The sequence below is a fragment of the Myodes glareolus genome, chromosome 4 (genome assembly GCF_982192425.1).
Source record: "Myodes glareolus chromosome 4, mMyoGla1.1, whole genome shotgun sequence".
NCBI lineage: Eukaryota > Metazoa > Chordata > Mammalia > Rodentia > Cricetidae > Myodes > Myodes glareolus.
In genome coordinates this window covers 71,922,973-71,943,942 of record NC_142029.1, presented here as the reverse complement: position 1 = coordinate 71,943,942, position 20,970 = coordinate 71,922,973, and the positions used below count along the sequence as shown (strand labels likewise).

General features: G+C 52.5%; 1 protein-coding gene and 1 long non-coding RNA gene across 2 annotated transcripts; one reads left to right on the top strand and one right to left on the bottom strand.

Annotated features, from left to right (window-relative positions):
• Positions 1-141: 141 nt before the first annotated feature.
• On the top strand, positions 142-19,452 carry Oaf (out at first homolog). The gene is made up of 4 exons (XM_048417019.3): positions 142-820; positions 16,172-16,306; positions 17,142-17,325; positions 18,518-19,452. The coding sequence occupies exons 1-4, from the start codon at positions 554-556 to the stop codon at positions 18,775-18,777; spliced, it is 846 nt and encodes a 281-aa protein (XP_048272976.3). The 5' UTR covers positions 142-553; the 3' UTR covers positions 18,778-19,452.
• Positions 7,707-9,359, bottom strand: LOC125388653 (uncharacterized). The gene is made up of 2 exons (XR_007228304.3): positions 8,664-9,359; positions 7,707-8,192 (listed from the first exon to the last, which is right to left on the bottom strand). It is a non-coding gene; the product is annotated as an uncharacterized LOC125388653 (long non-coding RNA).
• Positions 19,453-20,970: the final 1,518 nt, after the last annotated feature.

The window sequence follows — 20,970 nt, the reverse complement described above, 5'->3', positions numbered from 1 at the left end:
TGGGGGGCGGGTGGAAGAGTCACCGGCCCCGCCCGTAATGGGAAGAAGGGATTTGCCCCAGAGCAAACTCCGGACAAGGCCTGGCCGGTGACGGGGCGCGGCGGGAGGGAGGGATCCGGAGAAAGCCAGCGTTGGCCACAAAGCGGCTGAGCCGCGGTCCCCAATCCCCGCCCCTCTCTGGGCCACCGCGGTCCCTTTAAGGGCCAGGAGGTGCGCGGTCTCTTTAAGGCAGGTCCTGGTGGTTTCTGTTTTCTGAAGGAAGTGACGGGGGGTGGGATTGAATGAAAAGTGCTGAACAGAGTCGAGAGCTCAGGAGTCCGGGCGGCTGGGGCCGCGGCGACTCGAGGACACGCACGGGGGGCACTGTCCGGGACTCGGGGTGCGTGGCTGATCACGGCCCACGTGCGTTCGCAGCACGTCGTGGGGACCTCGGGGCTGAGTCTCCCCACCTGAGGAGGCGACTGCCGACAATCCCTGAACCGGACCCCTAACTTCGGGCGAACTTTGTAGGAGCGTCTCCCCTCCCCCACGCGGCGCGCCGGGGCCCCCGGGGATGCGGCCCCCCGGCCGCCGCGACGTCCCCTCGGCGCGCCCAGCGCTGCCGCTGCTGCTGCTGCTGCTACTGTCGCCGCTGCTGCTTGGGGCACCGCGCGGCGTGGACGCGGGGAGCGTGCCGGCGGAGCTGCGGGTCCGTGTGAGGCTGCCCGACGGCCAGGTGACTGAGGAGAGCCTGCAAGCGGACAGCGACGCCGACAGCATCAGCCTCGAGCTGCGCAAACCCGACGGCACTCTCATCTCCTTCACTGCGGATTTCAAGAAGGTGAGGCGCCCTCCCTGGTCCTGTTCCACCCCGCAAGCCCCGGGAGGGGGTTGCTTTCGAGCTTAGCCGTCGGAGGTCGCAGGCACCCTCAAACCTGCAGAAGAGAAAGGCAGCGCGGGAAGAGGGACATAACTTGCCCAAGGTCACGCCAGGCTCCTCTCTGTAACTCTCCGGCACCCAGATCTGTCCTTTATTCCCATCAATGAACTCCCGTGCTAACACCTCCAGCCTTCTGTTACTTGGCTCTGATCAGCTAAGGCCCTTCTCACGCACTTAACAGCCCCTGTCCCTGCTTCCTTCTCGGCACTCCCAGCTGACACTCCGACAAAGTGCGCGTTAACAAAGCTTCCCTTCTGGCAACAGTTTCTGTGACTAAAGGGAGAAATCCACAGGTGGCATGGGGACCTTGGTACTCCCTGTCGCTGTGAGTGCGGTATGAAGTCAGGTCCCTTTCCTCTTCTGTACTTGGCAAGGAAGTGGTTTCAAGACCTCCAGCCCTGGAGCACCATTCTGGGATCATTTTCCCGGCAGAGTTGTCTCTCGGCCTCCGGTCCCTCACAAGCCAAGGAGTTGCTCTCTCCTCCTCCGGGACCTGGAGGGCTGGAAAGCTTGCGGCAAGAGGACCTAGGAAAAGTTGGGGGAGGGGAGGGGAGGCCCCCTTCACTTGGAAAAGGTAGTCAGTGTTTCACCCAAGCCTGACGGGTGAAGTTTACAATTTTACTCTCTTTATACATTCTCTCTCCCTCCCTCCCTCCCTCCCTCCCTCCTTCCCTCCCTCCCTCCCTCTCTCTCTCTCTCTCTCTCTCTCACCCCCCCCCCCCGTGTGTGTGCTGTGTGTGTCATGGTGGTGGTGAGGGTGTGTGTGCAGTGTTTTGGAGGGAACCAGAAGAGGGAAAGAAGAGGTGCTAGGATTATCAGGAACTGGAAGTCAGGGGTGCTGGGTGACAGACAGTGACCCAACAACAAGAAGCATCTTGAAGAAAAGAAGATGGATAAGTTTTTGGTGAAGGGGAATGTTCTCACTCCTGTCATCCCAGTGCTCAGGATCCTAAGACAGGAGGAACGCAAGTTAAAATCTAGCCGGGATATATACAGAATGAGACCCTATCTTATGGGGTGTGGGAGGGGGGAGAATCTTCTTATCATCTCCTTTCAGCTCTTCCCCCCCTAAAAGGAGGCGCTGTGTCCCTCTATTTTGGGGGGAGAACAGAAGTGAGGCATATTAAATAGCCCATTAGCCCCCCTCTTGCTTTTGTGAAACGAATTATTTGGAGAGCTTGGGAGGAGGGGGCAGAGTACGGGCAGCCAGCTAGAGACCCCATGAGATTCTCATAGATAGCAGAGGTGCAGAGGAAATCTAGCCTTGGGTGGAGTAGGGGCAAGGCTGAACTGGTGATCTGGCCCAGACCCAGGGAGTCATCTTGACAGAGGACTTAACAGAATGGTAGCCCATGCTTGCCGCACAGGCCCAAGCTGGGATCTTAGATGCCAGCGGGCAGACAAGCCCGTGTGTGGAGGAAGGGGAGCTGATAGCCTAGGTAGCCACCTGAACTTTAGGAACATTTTATCTATGGTGTTCTGGGCTTGGAAGATGCAAATGGAGTCTGAATCAATCACAAGTGGGGATCTAATCTCCGCCCTAAACCCTCTGACCTAAAAGCCAGCCAGAGAATGTGTGTGCTGTTGTGTCCCACCCTCCTGCCCGTTGGCTCTGTGTGGTGACCACCCTGGAGCCTTATAGATTTAGCCACCTCTAGGCAAGACTTCTGAGAACTGAGCTGGGTGGGGTGTGAAAGGCAAGGGCTAGAGTGGAACTTTTCTAGCCTAAGGCTACAAAAGGCTACAAAAAGCTGTTATTGCTCTGCCTGGAAAGGAGACCAGGAAAGAAAGCAGAGAAGCACCAGGAGGCTGTGACTGGGGTGGTAGTGGCCTGCCCTGGGGACTGGACTGAGCAGGGGGCCGGGAACGTCCGGTTGCTCAGATGAAGACAACCTTCAGAGTGATTGGCATGTGAATCGCCATAGTGGCTCAAACTTTCACCTAGTTTTCAAAAGTCTGCTTTTCAGGTTAGCCGCTGACCCAGAGCTGGCATTTCACACCTGCTCCTGGCATCTCCAATTTCGTGGGGGTGGGGGGATGGGAGTGTAAGTCACAGAAAGTGGAGAGCCAGCTGTCAGAGGACTTGGCGGCCTCTTCTTTGGCTCAGGACACGGTGGAGTGGGGTACACAGGGACTAGGGAGGACAATGTTTAGTCTACTCTAGTGTGTTGCCTCTACTGGCCAGAGCCACTTTGTGCCTGGCCCTGCCCCCACAGGTTGCCTGTTGCTCGCTTCTCAAGGTTTCTTGTCTCAAAGCCTTTGTTAGATTTCCACTGGAAAGCTCCGCTTAGATGTAGTGTTTTTCTCCTGTAGAAAACGGCCCGGCTCTGATTTTGTGTGCCATGCCCATTAGGGACTGCTTTAGGGGGAAAGAAATCATCCTGAATCCTTTTGGGAATAGTGATGTTGCCATCTGATCACCATTGGGAGAGACAGTACGGAATGAATGAGGGAAGTCTGGTTTATCACTGGCGAGCTGGTCTACCTCACTCCGGTTGCTTGATCTCTCTGGGCCTTCCTTTCTTCATCTGTAAACTATAGTTAACTATGTAAACTATGGTGCCTGTCCTGAGGTCATGGGCAGAGCTGAACATGGTGTGCCCACCCTGCCTCTAATGCTGTGTCAGAGGCTCAGGAAATGAAGAACCGTTAGCTCGGAAGCTGCCTCGCTCCACGTTTCAGCCAGTTTCTTCCCACTTCAGCTGGGGTTAAAGAGGTTAAAGGGTAGGCAATAGATCACAGAGAAAATCAACATTGAGCCTGAAGAAGACTAGAGTTCTGCTTTGTCCCCTGTTTTCTTTCTGTCTCAGAGACAAGGGCTCCAAATACAGTCTAGACTGACCTTGGCCTTGAACTCCCTTGTGATCCAGGATAGCCTGAAACTTTTTTTTTTAATCTTTTAATTTTTGAGACAGAGTCTTACTATGCAGTATGACAAAACTTTTCTTGAGGAAATACTATTCATAGATCTTCTTACCCCAGACAGGGAATCATGACAGACCAAAGTATAAAATGACCAAAGCCCAGCTTGTTGAACCAGTGAATTTTATTGGGGTTACTTACAGGAATATGGGTGAGGGGTTGCTTACAGGAGGAGAAATGACTCAAAGACAGCTGTATCACCAACCCCCCCCCCCCCAGCATGGGTGACCACTCACAAGGCTGGGAACCTGGAGCTCACTGCACAGCCTGCAGGCACTTCAGCAGGTTGGAGAGTGTCCTTCCCCGGTGCCTCAGTCGGTCTAAGCCTCTTCCATGCACTTCCATTAGCTTTTGCTTCTTCCAGGCAGCTGGTCTGGTCTCAGCTTCCTTGAAACTCAGTTTTTGTTGTTTACTCTGGCAAGGAGGCGGGGGTTCTAGTTCATCTGATCAGTTTCAGGGACTCCCTTAGCTGTTTTGAGTTGCTTAACGTCCTGCTTCAGGGGCTTTTCCTCAGGATGGGCTGTTTCAATCTCTGAGGAAAGTGTTAGCACAGGACTAGCCTGGAACTCTTGATCCTCTTGCCCCGCTCACGGTCTCAAGAGATAGGGTTCTAGGTATGAGCCTCCACTAAGTACCAGCTTCTTCTGGAAGCTACTGGATCAATGGCCGGCCGGCCAGTGCCTGCTTCCCCCTCCCCCACCACACAACAGTCAACCATGATCTAAGCAAACTCAGGTCTTTGTGACACCCCTGTGCAGGAGGGGTCCCAGCCATTGCACCCTTTCTTCCCAGCCCTGCCGCCTGCCGTCCTTCCCAGGTAGGCATCCAACACCTACTGGCTGTTCCTTGCCTTGCCTGCACCTTGGCCCCCAAGCTGGTCAAGCAGGCCGTCATCCATCCGCTATGGGACACTAGAGCCCAGGCTCAGCTCGCAGATCCCATGAGCAGCATGGACTGTCACATGGCTGGCTATTCTGTGTCACTGGGAGGGCGCCCTTCCTCAGGCTGATGCGCACCAGGCTGACTGAGCTGTAGTTCTGAAAGAATGCCGGTAGGGTATGGTTCAGTGGCTTTGAAGAGCCCCCTGGGAAGTTTGCAGGCTCCTCACACCTAGGCAGAACCCCGTCCCACTAAAACAGAGCATCTGAACCAGAAGGTTCAGTCAATGGGGGTTCTTTAAGTTGAATGCCAGTCAAGGCTATGAAAATCCTGTTAAAGTGAGGTGGGGGCGCGGGGTTAGCGGTTGTGGATGGGGCTCAGTTGGTAGTGTTTGTGTACTGTGCAGGAAGCCCTGGGTTTGATCCTTAACACCACATGAATTGAGCATGGTTGTGCACGTCTGTAATCCTGGCACTTGGGAAGTCGATAAGTAGTTCAAGGTCACCCTCAGCTACGAAGTAGTGAGTTCAGAACCAGCCTGGGCTACATAAGACCCCCCCTTTTCTTCTTTCTTTCTTTCTTTCTCTCTCTCTCTCTTTCTTTCTGTTTTTTTGTTTGTTTTTTGACAGGATTTCTCTGTAGCTTTTGGAGCCTATCCTGGAACTAGCTCTTGTAGACCAGGCTGGCCTCGAACTCACAGAAATCTGCCTGCCTCTGCCTCCTGAGTGCTGGGATTAAAGGCGTGTGCCATCACCACCCGACCCCATTTCAAAACCAGCTAGTATGAATCTGCTATTCTTCCCTTGCTCAGACTCTAGTCTGTTTTGGTGCTGGGTATTGAACCCGAGGCCTCATGCACGCTGCCACTGAGCCTTACACCTACATCCTCCAGGCCCCAGTGTGCTGTAAATAGTGTTTATACTTTGGGCCTAAATTTATATGTCCTCCACACAGGAACTCCTACTCCTAGTATACACGGTGAACAACATTCTTTATCATCCAAACCCTGCGTATATAATCTGAGCTGCTGCATGTATATAGCCACTGAGCAAGTAATAGCGGGTGCGCCCCCATCTCTCTCTGGCTGCTTATCTGACAGTCTTCTTGGCTCCCTCCCCTTGTGCTATCTCTGTCCAAGCTCTCTGTCCCCCTGTCTGAATGTCCAAAACCAGGGGAAGGAATGAGTCACGTCGCAAGCAGCCTGCTTTGGGGCTGGCCACACAGGGTAGGTGAGGCTGCAAGATATGAAAAAAGTCCTGTGCGATTGCATCAGGGTGGTGGGGAGAGGAGGAGGAAGAGGACATCCACTCCAAAAGTGGAGAAGAAAGGGATTGTGGGGGTTCACAGGCTGAAACTGGGAAGAGAATGCCAATATCAAGAGTCGCATAGTGCCATGGCTTAGCCCAGGGTTACTCGAAAAGGCCAACAACTCAGGGAGATTAGAAACTTGCTCCCTGTCCTGGGTACCAATGGGTAAGTGGAAGCGAGAGGAAAGAACCATCCAGGGAGCATCAGAGTGCCTGTCCCAGATCAAGGGTGAGGTTCCTGTGGAATGTTGTTAGTGAGGACTTGCAGTATTTACATGGACACTGTCCCAAGAGGCTGTCATATCACATAGTTGTAGGACAAGAGGAAAAGATCTTCAGGTCCTAAATCACACCTTTTGTTGGGTCCTCTATGGTTTGGCACGGAAGACATGATGGATTACAAACCTTGGATAGCAGAGAACAGTAAAAAAAAAAGTACTTTGTGTTTGGGTTTGTGTGCGGAGTTTGATGTATGCATGTGTACATGTTCATGTGGGTACAGCTGCATGTTAGAAGCCAGAGGTTGGCATCAAGGGTCTTCCTCAATCACTTTCCACCTCACTGAACCTGGAGCTCACAGACTCAGCAGGACTAGCTGAACTGATCTTGGCCAGTGAGCTCTAGGGAGTCCCTTGCTTCTCCTCCTGCCCAGCACTAATATTATAGGTGTGTGCAATCATGTTCTGCTCCTTACACGGGTACTGGGAATCTGAACTCAGTCCCTGATGCTTGCATAGCAGGGAGTTTCCTGACTGAGCCATCTCTGTACCCCCCCCCCCCCCCGACGTGCTTTCTGAGGAAGAACTCTGGAGCACAGAGCATTTTCTCAGGAGTTTACAGGAAGTAAAGAGTATGTGGGACTCTTGGGTCCAATTCTAGTCCTTCCTCCATATCTGCTTAACTCCACCTTGGGTCAGAGTGCAAAGTCTTGCCTGTGATCAAGTACGCTCCCTCCCTGGCATCTCCCACCCCTGACAGAGAAGCTACGTTCAGATAGAGTCCTAACCTGACTTGTGGTGAAATCCACCCCTCAGAGTCAATAGCATAGCCTGCTGCAGACGAAAAAGGGGGGTTGTAGCAGGCTTTGTCTTTGAGCTGCCAACCAGCTCCAAATACAGACACAGAAACTTATTGTTGATTATGAGTGCTTAGCCTTAGCTTAGGCTTGCTTCTAGCTAGCTCTTTTTTCTTTTCTTAATAAATCTTTTTTTAAGATTTATTTATCTATTATGTGTACAGTGTTCTACCTGCATGCATGCCTGCAGGTCAGAAGAGAATGTCAGATCTCTTTATAGATGGTTGTGAGCCATCATGTAACCAGTTGCTGGGAATTGAACTCAGGACCTCTGCAAGAACAGTCAGTGCTCTTAACTGCTTAGCCATCTCTCCAGCCCCTCTTTTGTTCTTTTTAACTTAAACTAACCCATTTCTGCTCATCTGCGAGCTGCCCTAAGGCTTGTTTACCACATCTATGTACTGTCTAGCATGCTTTCCTGCTTACCCCCAACTCACTGGCCTGCCTTTTCTCTCAGCCCATCAGCCCCACCTATCCCTCCTCTGCCTAGCTATTGACTGTTCAGCTTTTTATTAGACCAATCATGGGCCTTAGGCAGGCAGCAACACATCTTGACATAGCTAAACAAATGCAGCATAAACCAAAGCAACACACCTTTACACGGTTTAACAAATGCAGCATGAAGAAATGCAACCCATCTTTATATAGTTAAACAATTATTCTGCAACACAAACAGATGCAACACATCTCTACTTAGTTGAACAAATATTCTGTTTCACAACAGGGCATGGGTGGAATTTGTTCTTGAACTCCTCAGATTAGAGGAGGTAAGCTCACACAGACACCTACCCCACAGGCAGGCAGGCAGATGACCCAAACTGGAGATGCAGACTGGGTATGTGGCATCCTGTATTGAACAGTTACTCTAATCACACATATGGTCTTAATTGTCCACACTGCTGCAACATGAGGCACATTTGCCTCCACTCTTCAGAATCACACACTCAGCTTGGAAGTGACATTGGTGACAAGATCGGTCAGACAGCTGGTAGTGACTCAGGGTTAGCTCCCAGGGATCCTTGTACCACATTCTGACTGATTGGGCTCCTCTGGCACTCCGCGTGGGCTTCTTCGAGAAGGATGGAACACACTGTGGAGAGGCAGAAGGAGTGTGGAAGAACCCAGTGCACAGGAATCCACAAACACTTCTTTATATGCAGCTGGTATGGACCCTGTTCTCCAAACTCATAATTCCCAGGGAATCCACGGTTGATTTCTCAGCAGTGCCCTGGGTGGCTCTGGAGGGTGAAAGGCCAGGTCCCCAGTATTGCCAATCACTCCCTGCATTTTTCTTCCCTTTGCTGGCTGTGTGATGCAACAGGTCATTTAGCCTCTGTGAGCCTGGACTGGAGCCTGTGACTCTCCCGGGCAAAGTGACTGAGGGGATTCTACAGAACAAGGGACCTATGAAAATATATGTAGTCCCAATACAGGCAGCCAAACAGGCCCTCCCACTGCATCTCTCCATCCCTACGTGTAATTCCAACTTTTTTTTTTCTGCACTAGGGACCAATTCATCACTAGGAACTTCTGTCCTTTAAATTGGCCAGTGTTTACTTACCTGTCAGTGGGGATTCGGATGAAGGACAGGGAGTGAGAGAGGCTGGAATCTAAGTGAGAAGGAAGTGTGGTGCCCCATGTCAGGAGCTCTGAGTCAGCTAGACAGTGGGGAGCAGTTGATCCACATAAAGCCTCACATTGTTCCCCTGGGGCAGTCAGGATGGCGGTGACCTTTAGGATTTGGCTGACAGAGCGTGAGGGGCTCTTGGGAAGGCTGGGAACTGGCAGTGAGGGGCATGGGTCCTGGGAGTAGTTGTACTAACCCCATAACAAGAAGCCTCTGTCCAGGTCTGTGTGCACAGTGGGGGTGCCTATGGCTCCTGTGCCGTCCTACCTCTGGGTTGAGCGCATCTGGTCCTCCTCCTGGGAAAGAGCCTAGACAGAGCTACAGAGGGGCTCCTGAGTCTGCCCTCCCCAGCCCAGCCTAGTGAATCTGGCCCCTGTCTGGTCATGAAGCAGTTCCAGCCAGGAGCTGAGGGATAAATATTTAGATTGGCTCAGCCTGGGCCCCAGAGTCACGAGCTCTGGTGATGAGGAGATGGGGATGGCAGAGCACACTCCCAGAAGGCAGTGAGCCCCCAACTGGCCAGTAGCAAGGGGAGTGGGGCTAGAAAGGGTGGGGGTAAGTACTGCTTTGTGCAGGCCCAGGAGCAGTGGCCAGTAATGTCTGGGCTGGCTGGCTCTCTCTCTCTCTCTTTCTCTCTCTCTCTCTCTCTCTCTCTCTCTCTCTCTCTCTCTCTCTCACACACACACACACACACACACACACACACACACACACACACACAGAGTTCTGCTCCCTGAGCCCCCGTAGGTTTCAGCTGCTCTGTAGTGTAGTGGAAAGAGTGATGAGGAAGGGTATCCTGGAGCGCTGGGAGCTGGAGTCTGGGAGCCTGAAAAGAGTGAGGGGAGCCGAGGTGATGGTACATGGCTGGCAGCTCCTATGTGAGCAGAGTGGCTGGGCAGTGGGTGAGATAATGTGTGAGCCAGAGCCTGCTGAGGGTGTGTGTGTGTGTGTGTGTGTGTGTGTGTGTATGGTGGGAGCCAGAGCCTGCTGAGGGTGTGTGTGTGTGTGTGTGTATGTGTGTGTGTGGTGGGAGCCAGAGCCTGCTGAGGGTGTGTGTGTGTGTGTGTGTGTGTGTGTGTGTGTGGTGGGAGCCAGAGCCTGCTGAGGGTGTGTGTGTGTGTGTGTGTGTGTGTGTGTGTGTGTATGTGTGTGTGTGGTGGGAGCCAGAGCCTGCTGAGGGTGTGTGTGTGTGGTGGGAGCCAGAGTCGGCTGAGGGTGTGTGTGTGTGTGTGTGTGTGTGTGTGTGTGTGTGTGTGTGTGTGTGGTGGGAGCCATTATGTGAGAAAAGAACAGCAGATCTGTGTGAAAGATGGCAGCCTGTAGCCCAGGGGTGGGAAAAGCCGATATAAACTTGGGTGTGTCCGCTGGGCTTGATTTGACTGAAGTAAAGTAACATCCCAATAACAGTGGCCCAAGCAAAGCTGTGTGTTACCCTCTTCCCTACGTCTAACAGGCGGCCATGGAGGGCCATGCTGCTCCTATCTTGGCCCATCACAGGCCCAGGCCTCCCTCCCCCTGCAGGAAGCACTCTCTGGGCCTCTCTGGGGAAGCAGCCTGAAGGGCCCACACAGGGTGTCTCCTGTCACGGGTGTTTTTCCAGCACAGCTGTCTGTCATTTCCCTGTTCCACTGGAACCCCATTAAGGCTGAGCCAAAATAGCCCCTCTCTCTCTCTGGGAAATATACTGGGTCTCACAAAGATAGACTGGCCGGGGGAGGGCACAGAGGAATCGCCTCAGGGTGAAGCAGAACTCTGCACTGAGAGTAGGGAAGTCTGGCTTTCTGGTGCTGGCCTACAGCTGTGTGACTAGTGAAGCCCCTTCCCCTCGTGACCCCATGAAGTGGCCTTTTAGAATGCAAAACAGTGGTAGTCATTGACTGTCCGCTGGCTGGAATGTGTCCCTCCGCCCCCATAGGTAAGGCCAAGACACTAAGGCTTGGAAACTGTGGACACTGAACCCATTCGCCCAGCTAGTGAATGCAGAGCTTCTGCCCTGTGCCAGCCCCGGGCTACCACATAAACAGGCTCCAGCCACTTGTCTTTGACCCCAGAGCCAGACCGCAGAGGACCTGAATGAATCATTGCCCAAGCAGATGTAATACAAGGACAGTGAGTGGCTTTAGAGTCAGTGTATCCCCTCCAGGGCACAGCCTCACACTGAGTCAAAGCCAGATCTGAACCAGACTCCACACCAGCCCCAGGCTCAGAACCCACCAGTGACTTAAGCCCAGACTCCTTAGCCAGTTCCTAGACCCCCAGATCCTGCCACTCTTGCTGTTTGCCTCTTCAGCCACCTCCCACCCTCCCTTGCTCCCCCTCTCCATCTCTCCTGGCCCTCCGCTGGTCTCAGGACCCCATCATACTCTTGCTGTTTTGTCTGCCTGGTCAGGCATTTCTTGAGCATCTGCTGTGTCTTGGCGGGCAGGAGTACACTCGAAGGAGATGTGCCCCTGGCCTGGAGCAATGCGTCTAGGAGAGAATTTAAATGAGGTGGACTGGGCACTGGAAAGGTGGCTCTAAGGACTGGAGCTCCTGACCTTGAACCGCGCCTGAGCAGACGGTGTCTGGGAGCTGAGACAGATTCCTTCTTCCCACCTTCCTCAGAGGTGGGACATCCCCTCTGAGTAACAAACTCACAGAAAGGTCCAGGAAATGATCTAACACTGCTCATGCTGGGAACTATATTTCAATATACAAGCAACATGAAAGTTACTGTGGGCAGGAGCCTGGGGTGGCAGCCTCTAGGGTACACTTTATAGTGCAGACAGTGACAATATTAAATGCTCGAGGACAGCAAAGTGGAGGGGTGACGGGATGTCCTACCTCACTCTTGGCTGGAAAGTATGCATCCTTTCCTTCTCAAGGACCACCCTCACTCTAGGGAGCCTTCCTGTCCTCCCTCCACCCCAACCTTGCCCTTACCCATCTGTTGCCTCCATAGTAGTGAGCATAAACTTCAACTCCAGGCCCTATACCTGCACTGAAGGTGTAAGTGTGTGTAAGTGTGACTTCACTGTGTGAAGTCAGCCTTCCTTGCCTCAGGAGTCCTATAAGGACAGGGCCCTTAGACTTGGCTCTTCCTTTGCCTTTCAGAAACTTGTGAAAGTCCTGCCTCAGGGAAGACTAGTCCTTGTTCTCCTACTTATTTCCTGTATGCAAGCCTTATAGGGGTCCCGACCTGCCTGGGTCTCCAGTCCTTCTACAGAGCAATCTTTACCACTTCTCAGGGCTGGAGTGGATGATGTCTGGGACAAGGGACTGCAGAATCAGGGGAGAAGCCCAGAGTTTCACCCACGTCCTGAGCTTTTCAGGTACGAGGGATTGCAGAATCAGGGGAGAAACCCAGAGTTCCACCCACGTCCTGAGCTTTTTTACTTTTCCATTGCTCCCAGCAGTCCCTCAAGGTAGTACTCTTGCTGGGCCTATTTTGCAAGTGTGGAAACTTAGACTCAGAGAATTTACACTGATTTCCTCCCAAGGTTATGTGGCCAGTAGCAGCAAGGCCAGGGACCATTCCATTTTAGCTACTATGATATGTTGCCTCATCCACAGACAGAACTTCAACCCTCCCGTTCCTGCCTGGCCTCTTCTTGCTATATGCCATAGTACTTCCTTATGGGCTGAAGGTTCCTGGGAGAAAGGACATTACGGAGCCCTCCAAGTTTGGGAGGCCCAGATGCTAAATCTCTATCCCCTGCCAAAGGCTCTTACCCTGTTGTGCTGTCTGCCTTGAGAATTTGACAACATCTAGGTGACTCATCCCAGGGGACTCTAGGCAGGGAGAGAGGCTGGGAGCCGGGTTTCCATCTGGCTTCGACTTAGCATCTGTCCAGATGCTCCCAATGCATCTGCTCCGCAGAGGAGCTCCATTACACTGTCCTTCTGTAAGTTCTGGAGCCTTGCTAGGGGACCCCTTGCTAGGTGGGAAGGCCATGGGTCAGGATGTGATGTCCACCCCCTCCCTTGGACCAGCAAAGGACATGTGGCTTGTGGGGAGAAAGGATCAAGAAGACTGGAGAACCTAGATAGAAAGAGTTTCTCACAGGGCAGCTAGATGGGGTAGGCCATGTTCCTGCCTCGTGATTTATTTGCATCAGGCTGTTTGTTAGGCACACACAGTGAGAGCAGGAACTGCCATGTTCTTGGGCATTCAACCAAGGATTTAGCGATAGTGGCCAAATGGATATGATGGGAAGTGACCCCGGTTCTAGTCCTGTCTGCCGCTCTACTGGCTCTATGGGCCTGGGCTTCTGTTCATTCATTCTTCCCTCCCTCCTTTCTTCCCTGATTCCGCTTTTCCTTCATTTTCTTTTGAAACAAAATCTCTCTGTGTAGCCTAGGTTGCCTTCAAATTGGCAATCCTCCTGCCTCCACCTCCCAAGTACTACACCTGCTCAGCCTATTTCTTTAGTTTAACATCAGGGAAATTAGATCCAGGAAGCAACTGTGTTTTCTGGGGAAAGAGCTCAATTTTGGGACAGCCTGGACAGCTTTGGGACAGCCTGGACTATCTGGGGCATTTCCCAGGGGCATTTCCCCTAAATCCATGTCCTTGAGCAGGTTACCCAATCCAAGCTCGTCAGGCCACCTGTCAATGAGACTTCAGATAAGATGTTGCAATCTGTTTGACACACAGTAACAACAGTTTCTCTTTCCCAGTTGTCAACATCAATGAAACTTTGCCCTCAACAGTTACAGAGGACTTCCTCTACCTCTGCCAGAAGTCCTCCTTCCTTCTGCACCCAGACAGCTTCCCTTGTTGGTAGCATCTGGCGCTTGTCATTGCTGTTGGTTTCTAATTCTGAGACAGGGAAGGAACTCAAGCAGGTTTCGTGCACACGTGCGCCTGTGTGTGTGTGTGTGTGTGTGTGTGTGGTGCTCAAGCATGCATTGCTTGACTGTGTGCATACAGCAGCTATGTATTCATGAATGCACAGGTACACACATGTGCACCTACTTGTGAACATGTATTCATCTGCATGTGTGTGGAGGAAGCCAGTGGTCAATCTCAGGTGTCATTGTCATTGCTCACTTTTTTTTTTTTTTTTTTTTTTTTTTTTTTGAGCTAGTCCCTCATTGGGACCTGAAGTTCATGGCTTAGACTAGTTTGGCTAACCAGAAAGCTCCAGGGATCTTCTGGCCTCTATCTATCCCCAGTGCTGGTATTACAAGCACATACCACCAAACCCTCTTTCTCCATAGGTGCTGGTAATTGGACTCAGGTCCTCCTGCTTGTGTGACAAGCACTTCATCCACTGAGCCATCTTACCAGCTCCTCAAACAGAGCTCTTCCGGTCTCAGGTCTGGCTCTAAATATTCGGTGCCTTCCACTGCTTACGATGGGCAGGCGGCTGGCTGCTCACTGAGCCCCTCAGCAGCCCTGAGGCCACCTGGTAGTTCGTGCATGTGGCATAGAAAAGAAGGCCTTATCCAGATAGCCTTCCCACAAGGGTCAGAGCTAAAAATACCAGTAAGGTGGACTTTGGATCCTACATGAGACACCTCCCAGGTACTGCCTGACTCAGACTCTCGGAGAGAGAGATCTTGTGTGGATTCTCACCTGACAAGAACTGTGTCCGGGATGGGACCTGCCACCAGCAGATCAGCCCCAGTGTCCCCTCAGCCGACCTGAGTGGATGGAAGATCAGATGGCCCAGGCTGGCAGGATAAGGAGATGCCAGCATGGTGACCCAAGAAGGGATTTCCTGTCTAGAGGAAGTGGGAGTGAAGCCAAGCTGACTCACCTTCCTTCCAAGGCACTGGATGAGAAGGGGCCTCGTGGAACCTTTCTCCCCAGCGGAGCCTCAATTTCTCTCTTCTAGGAAATCGCTCTCCTCATTCTCATCCCCAGCATTTATAATAAAGTCATTATTAAAGTCATTTCTAGTAAAAGTGCAAGAGATTCCTTGTAGAGTTACAGTGTGGGTGAAATCCACAAGGCTTTAGAAGATGCTTAGCCCAGTGTGGTAGCACATACCTTTAATCCCAGCACTAGGGAGGAAGAAGCAGGTGAATCTCTGAGTTCGAGGCCAGCCTGGTCTACAAAGCGAGTTCCAGGACAGCCGGGGCTATGTAGAGAAACCCTGTCTCAAACAACACAAAGATGATGGGCACTTGTCCCAGATCATCAGTGACATTTGCTGGTCGCTACAATGACGACAGTAACTTCTGCTTACGGTGCTAAGGACTCTTTCCTTCCATATCATGAGCCCCACACTAACCTGTCAGGTACACAAGCTGTCCCCTGTCACAGTGAGGCCTGGAAAAGCTTGGGGCAGCTAATGGTGGAACCGTCTACCCCTCCCTGCCTATATCTAGAATCCCAGGGAACACTCTGACCCTGTTCTCTGAACACTTGGACCCTAGCAGTTGTACAGCGAGTCCTCAAAGAAGGGCCTCCTGGTGAGGCAGCCCAGGGTGTAAGCGCTGAGCAATGAAAAGTCTAGGGATGCATGCCCTGGTGTCCAGGAAGAGCCACTGACATAGGGACCAGGAAGGTTCCCAGCCATAGTGGCTGAGGCCAGGGTGCCCCCATGGCAGGAGGGGTCTTCACAGGTTGATACCTCTCCTGACTAGGACCTGCTGACTTCCTTCTCCCCAAGAAGCAGAGTTAGGAATGTAGTAGGTGAGAAGGGCAAGGTGCTTGGGGTTGAGGGGCAGGGTGTAGAGGATGTGGCAGAGTGTGTGCATACACACTAGCTCTAACAGTCTAGCTATAACCAGACTGCAAACGGTGCCTGAGGCTCTGCTCGCTCTTCCTGTCCCAGCCTCCCTCATGCATGCAGTGATTCAGAACAGGAAGGAGCTGTTGGCCCATTGGTCATGCCAGGAGTACCCCCGTGGGGAAAAGGGAAGTGGAGAGGGAAAGAAAAGGTAAGTCTTTCCAACCTTAGAAGGTTGCCCCAGCTGCAGCCGGCTGCTTCTGCCTCCTGATCCCAGATGGAGGTGGAGGGCCAGGGACTAGGCTGAGCAGAATACCCAGGGACATTCTGAGGCCTCTTCCCAGAAGCTACAAAGTAACAGAAAGCTAAGGAATGGGTGCTTGTAAAAAAACATAGCCCCTCCCCCACGGTGCTCTGCCCGGTGGCCTCGGGAGCCCTGACCCGCTCTGATTAAGAATACTGGGGTCTCCACCACCGGGAGATAGTCTGTATCAAAAACAGGTGCTGTCTTTTTTGAGATGGAGGTCTGTCTGGTCAAAGGGTTCTTTTGAAAACCTCTTCAGTGGTTCACTTGTCAATTTTCCAGAAAGCTGTGGAAACATTTGAGGTGTGATCTTTGAAGTCATGGGTATAAATGGAAAACATAAGCCATTTCCTAGGGCAGGAGAAGACCGTGTCTTTGGGGAAGGCGCGAGGGCAGTGTCTAGGCCTGACCTCTCCAGGGCTGGTCTGGGGCCTCTCCCTCCAGCTGGGCTCCATCGTTTCTCTCTTCCCCTTCAGGATGTGAAGATCTTCCGAGCCCTGATCTTGGGGGAGCTGGAGAAGGGGCAGAATCAGTTCCAGGCTCTCTGCTTTGTCACCCGGCTGCAGCACAATGAGATCATCCCCAGTGAGGCTATGGCCAAGCTCCGGCAGGTGAGCACCCACCCAGGCTTGTCTGGTCAGGCCCTGACCCAGAGTTCCCACCCTTGAGGTCACCCGGTCCTCATTCAAACTCAGACTCTGACCCTATTCTTCCTCCCCACACTCTCTCGACACCCCACTCGTTGAGAGTCCTGATTCCCTGGTTTTGCACCAGGCCAGGCTGACTACAGAGCCCAGATCTCTAATCTGTACCAAGCCCCAACTCTCAGGGCTGCTGGCCCAGGCCCTACCTCTTTTTGGATAAAGATTGAGGCGTGGATTCTGAAGATGTATTGAACATCACCTCTCCCCGTGTCCCTCCTTAGCTTGGGATACTAATGGACAAATGACCTTGTCTTTAGAACCTTTGTCTCCTCTTTGAGGAGCAGGTTAGAATCAGAACTCATCCACGAAAGGGTGTCAGAAAGACCGCTTACAGCCTTTCAGCTCACCGACCACTGGATCCCTCCCTGGAGTTCCAGCTGTCTCGGCTGACCTGTGCATCAGGCCTGCCTTGTGGTGTCTTCCCTCCCTTTGCCGGATCTTCTTGGAAAGATTTAGTCCCTTGGATTCAGCAAGCATTATGATCCATACTGACATGTACCCCGGAACAGCTTGTCTAGCCTACTTACCCCTAGTCTCCCAGCTGCACCATGAACTTACCAGCAAGCTCTAGAAGTTAGCTCTGTATACAGCCCACTTTGAGTAGAAGCCAGAAATGCCTTAACTGCCTCCTGGAGCGTCGGTTTCTCAGGGGTTGGGGCTCGGTGCCCCTCCACTGCTTTGGCTCCATGGGCCTGGGATCAAAGAGGGCATGGTTGGTGATATTCTCCTCTTGCATCTACAGAAAAACCCCCGTGCGGTGCGGCAGGCTGAAGAAGTGCGGAGTCTGGAGCAGCTACACATGGACGTCGCCGTGAACTTCAGCCAGGCGGGCCTGCTGAGCCCCCATCTCCACAACGTGTGTGCCGAGGCCACTGACGCCATCTACACGCGCCAGGAGGATGTCCGCTTCTGGACGGAGCAGCGAGGTCAGCTGGGGGCTGCCCTCGGTGGGAAGAGGGAGAAGCAAATTGGCTGAGTGACTCTTTGTTGTGTTTGGGGGTGAGTTCCTGAGGCCTCTCAGGGATGGACCAGGCAGACACGCCCAGTGTGGACACTCTGTTGCTGCGGCTGGTGACGGGTAGATCTGTTCGGCACCAGTTAAGTGTGAGTGTGAAGTCATGAGTGACAGGCGTTCTCAGGGGAGGGCGAAACCCCCCAGGGTAGGCTAGAATAGGGCAGGAAGGCTTCTGGAGGAGGTGGTGACTACGTGGCTGAAATGAGGAGACTCACAGGAGACAGCCTGCCAAGTCCTGGGAAAGGAGACTTTGCCACGTTCTTGTCACTACCCATAGTGAAGACACAGATGTTCCTGTTGTCATGTCCGCTGGCACTTCTCACAGGCAGCATCCCACCATCCCTGGTGCCAGCATCTCTCCCAGAACCCTCAGGGTCTCCTCCCAGCTCCGCAGGGCTCCTCTGCCACTCCGCTGGCCCTTCTCCAGGTCCCTTTGCTAGGACTGTCAAGTCCTGTGTATAGAAAGGACAGGGAGATTCAAGATGCTTGCTCCCGGGCCTTCTGCCCAGCCAGCTGCACATAGAGAAGCCTGTCCCTCCCAAGGCAGGGCTGAACTTTGTGGCCGACTCCATAACACCAGACCACACCCCAAGTGAAGGGACGGGCCTGACCCTAGCACTAGTTCCTTCCCACAGTCACCAGAGTCCTGGTCAGGTGGATCCCCGTCACCTACCCCAGCACTCCGCATGCGTGTTCTTCTCATACCTGTCCCCACTCTGCTTTTATTATCCCATCCCTGCCCTGCCCACTCAGGTGATGTCCTTCAGGTAGTTTTATTTAAAGCATTGGTGGCTGCTTGACCCAGTGTAGTCTGTGAAATCAGACAGGCCTGCTTTAGGTCCTGACCCCCTACTCCCACCCCCTTCATTGTATGACTCCAGCCATGTCAGTGAACTTCTCTGGACCGACTTTGAATCCCTGGCACATAGTTGAGACTCCGTGGAGGAGGATGGCTATGGTTTAGTGTAACCCATTAGCCTTGCCTCAGGCCTGGGTCTCAGCCCTGTGTCCGTCCACAGGCTGCCTTGGAAGGGGAGACAGGAGAGAAGGCTGTGCTGGGCTGTAGATGTTCCTACCTTCTTCATGTATGCCTCTTCCCCCAGGTGTGGACGGTTCAATATTCGAGGCCCTCCCCAAGGAGCAGATGGAGTTGCCCCGCTGTGGGCAAGTGAGGGACCGAGGAAAGCCCTGTGCCTGCCGCTACAGTCTGAGCCTGGCCTGGTACCCTTGCATGCTCAAGTATTGCCACAGCCGTGACCGGCCAGCACCCTACAAGTGCGGCATCCGAAGCTGCAGGAAAAACTACAGTTTTGACTTCTATGTACCCCAGAGGCAGTTGTGCCTCTGGGATGAGGACCCCTAACTGTGGGGAGCTTGAACCAAGGAGAGCTGCTTGGGCCCCGCAAGTTCTTCACTGGCCACCAGAGGATGTGGCAACCCTATCTGGGGCCTTAGGTCCCTTCCTGTGCCTCAGACGCTGAAACCATGGCCTCATTTGCCTGACTGTGAAAGGGTGTCGCCCAACAGGGACAACCTTGGGCAGCCCTGATGCCTATCTGTGCCCATCTGGGGGACAGAGAGGGATAAACCATTCTGCAGACTGGTATCCTCCCCTCTTCATGTCCCCTGAAATGTCCCACATACATGCAATCAAAATGCACGGGCCCAGGTTTCTTCTGTGGAACTTGTTCTGGGGGTGTATGTGTGACATCATGCCTTCCCCACCAGCAAGGAGACCTTTGACCAGAGAGGAACTTCTGCGGACTCATGTCCCAACTCCCATGCTTTCTCTCTGCCTCCGAGGCACCGGGGAGCAGGAGACTGCTGCCCCAGAAATCGCCACATGTGCCTTTCCTGGGACCAAACTTGGCTGCTTCAGCAAGCACCAATTCTTCCTCCCGTTGGACTGAAGTACTTTGGCAAGGTTCTAGGGCATGAAGGGAGCATGAAGTACAAGGAAAACTTGAATTCCAGATTTTTAATGCAAAATATTTATCGTTTGTACCAGAAATAAAAGTTTTTAAAAAGGTTTCCCTCACCTAATGGCGCTGGCGTAGGCGTTCTGAGAGAACTTTTGCCCAATGCTGCCTCCTAGTGTCAGAAATGCGCCTCTGCACAATTAGAGCCAGTTTGGGCAAAGCAACTTCTAAAGCTCCTACTGTGCTGTCTGGGAGCGGTTCTGTGCTTAAGGTGATGAAACAAGGGGACCTGGAAGAAGCAGTAGTTAAGAGCACTTGCTGCTCTTCCAGAGGACCCAAGTTCAATTCCTAGCACCCACGTCGAGGGTGGGAAGGCTCACAGACACCTGTAACTTCAGCATAATGGGGATCTGCCACTCCTTTATGGCCTCCAAGCGCTCCCACACTTAAACATAAAAGGGGCTAGATCAGTGGTTCTCAGCCTTCCTCATGTTGCACAGTTCTTCATGTTGTGGTGACACACACACACACACCACAAAATTATTTTCATTGCTACTACTTGGCTGTAATTTTGCTACTCTTATGAATTGTAATATAAATAATCTATGTTTTCCGATGGTCTTAGGTGACACCCCCCGCCCCACCCCACACACACAGGGTCTTGACCCACATGTTGAGAACCACTGGGCTACAGGATGGCTCAGTGATGAAGAGCACTGGCTGCTCTTCCAGAGGACCCATGTGCCATTCTCAGGACCTACATGGCAAGTTGGTTGCCCTCTTCTGGTCTCTAAGGATACTGCATGAATTTGATATTCAGACATACATGCAGGCAAAACACCAGTACAAATAAAAATAAGATTAAGATATACATATATATGTATTATATATACATATGCATTATGTGTATATAATTTATGATGAGATAAGGACTGAAGGTGTAGCTCAGTTATAGACATTTCCTCGGCATGGACAAGGCCCTGGGCTCAGTGTCCTGCATAGCATAAGAAAGAAAGAAAGAAAGAAAGAAAGAAAGAAAGAAAGAAAGAAAGAAAGAAAGAAGAGAAGAGAAGAGAAAGAAAGAAAGAAAGAAAGAAAGAAAGAAAGAAGGAAAGAAACCAGTAATCGCCAAAGCAAAGGCAGAGACACAGGGCTGATGTTAGAACCAGACATCCGGCATCCACATCTGGGCCCTCGCCAGAAGTCGTGGTGCTCACCTGTAGTGCCAGCACGGTGGACGCAGAGGGTCTTTGCAAATTCAAGTCCAGCCCGTGCTGCATAGTGAATTGCAGACCAGAGGCTGCTGTGCTTACTCTGGACGAATCTTGAGAAGAGGTGGGTGTGAGCCGAGGCTCCAGGACAGTGACAGTTTGGCAAGGTGAAGGCAGCAGTGGTTTGTGGGTAACAAAGTCTCTGGTTCCACAGAGGACCCAGTTCCTCAGGAGAGGAGACAGATATAAACCCTTCTTCAGAGGCCTTGGGGAAGGAAACGGGGCCAGCAAACCCATCTATCCAGTGCCTCCAGAACATGCTTACAGGCCAGAGCGTCTGCTGAGAGCCAGGTCAAGTGCAGCGTCTGTGGGAGACAGCCTTCTCAGGTAACAGCCTGCATTCTAAGCCCATCGTTAAGGGCCCAC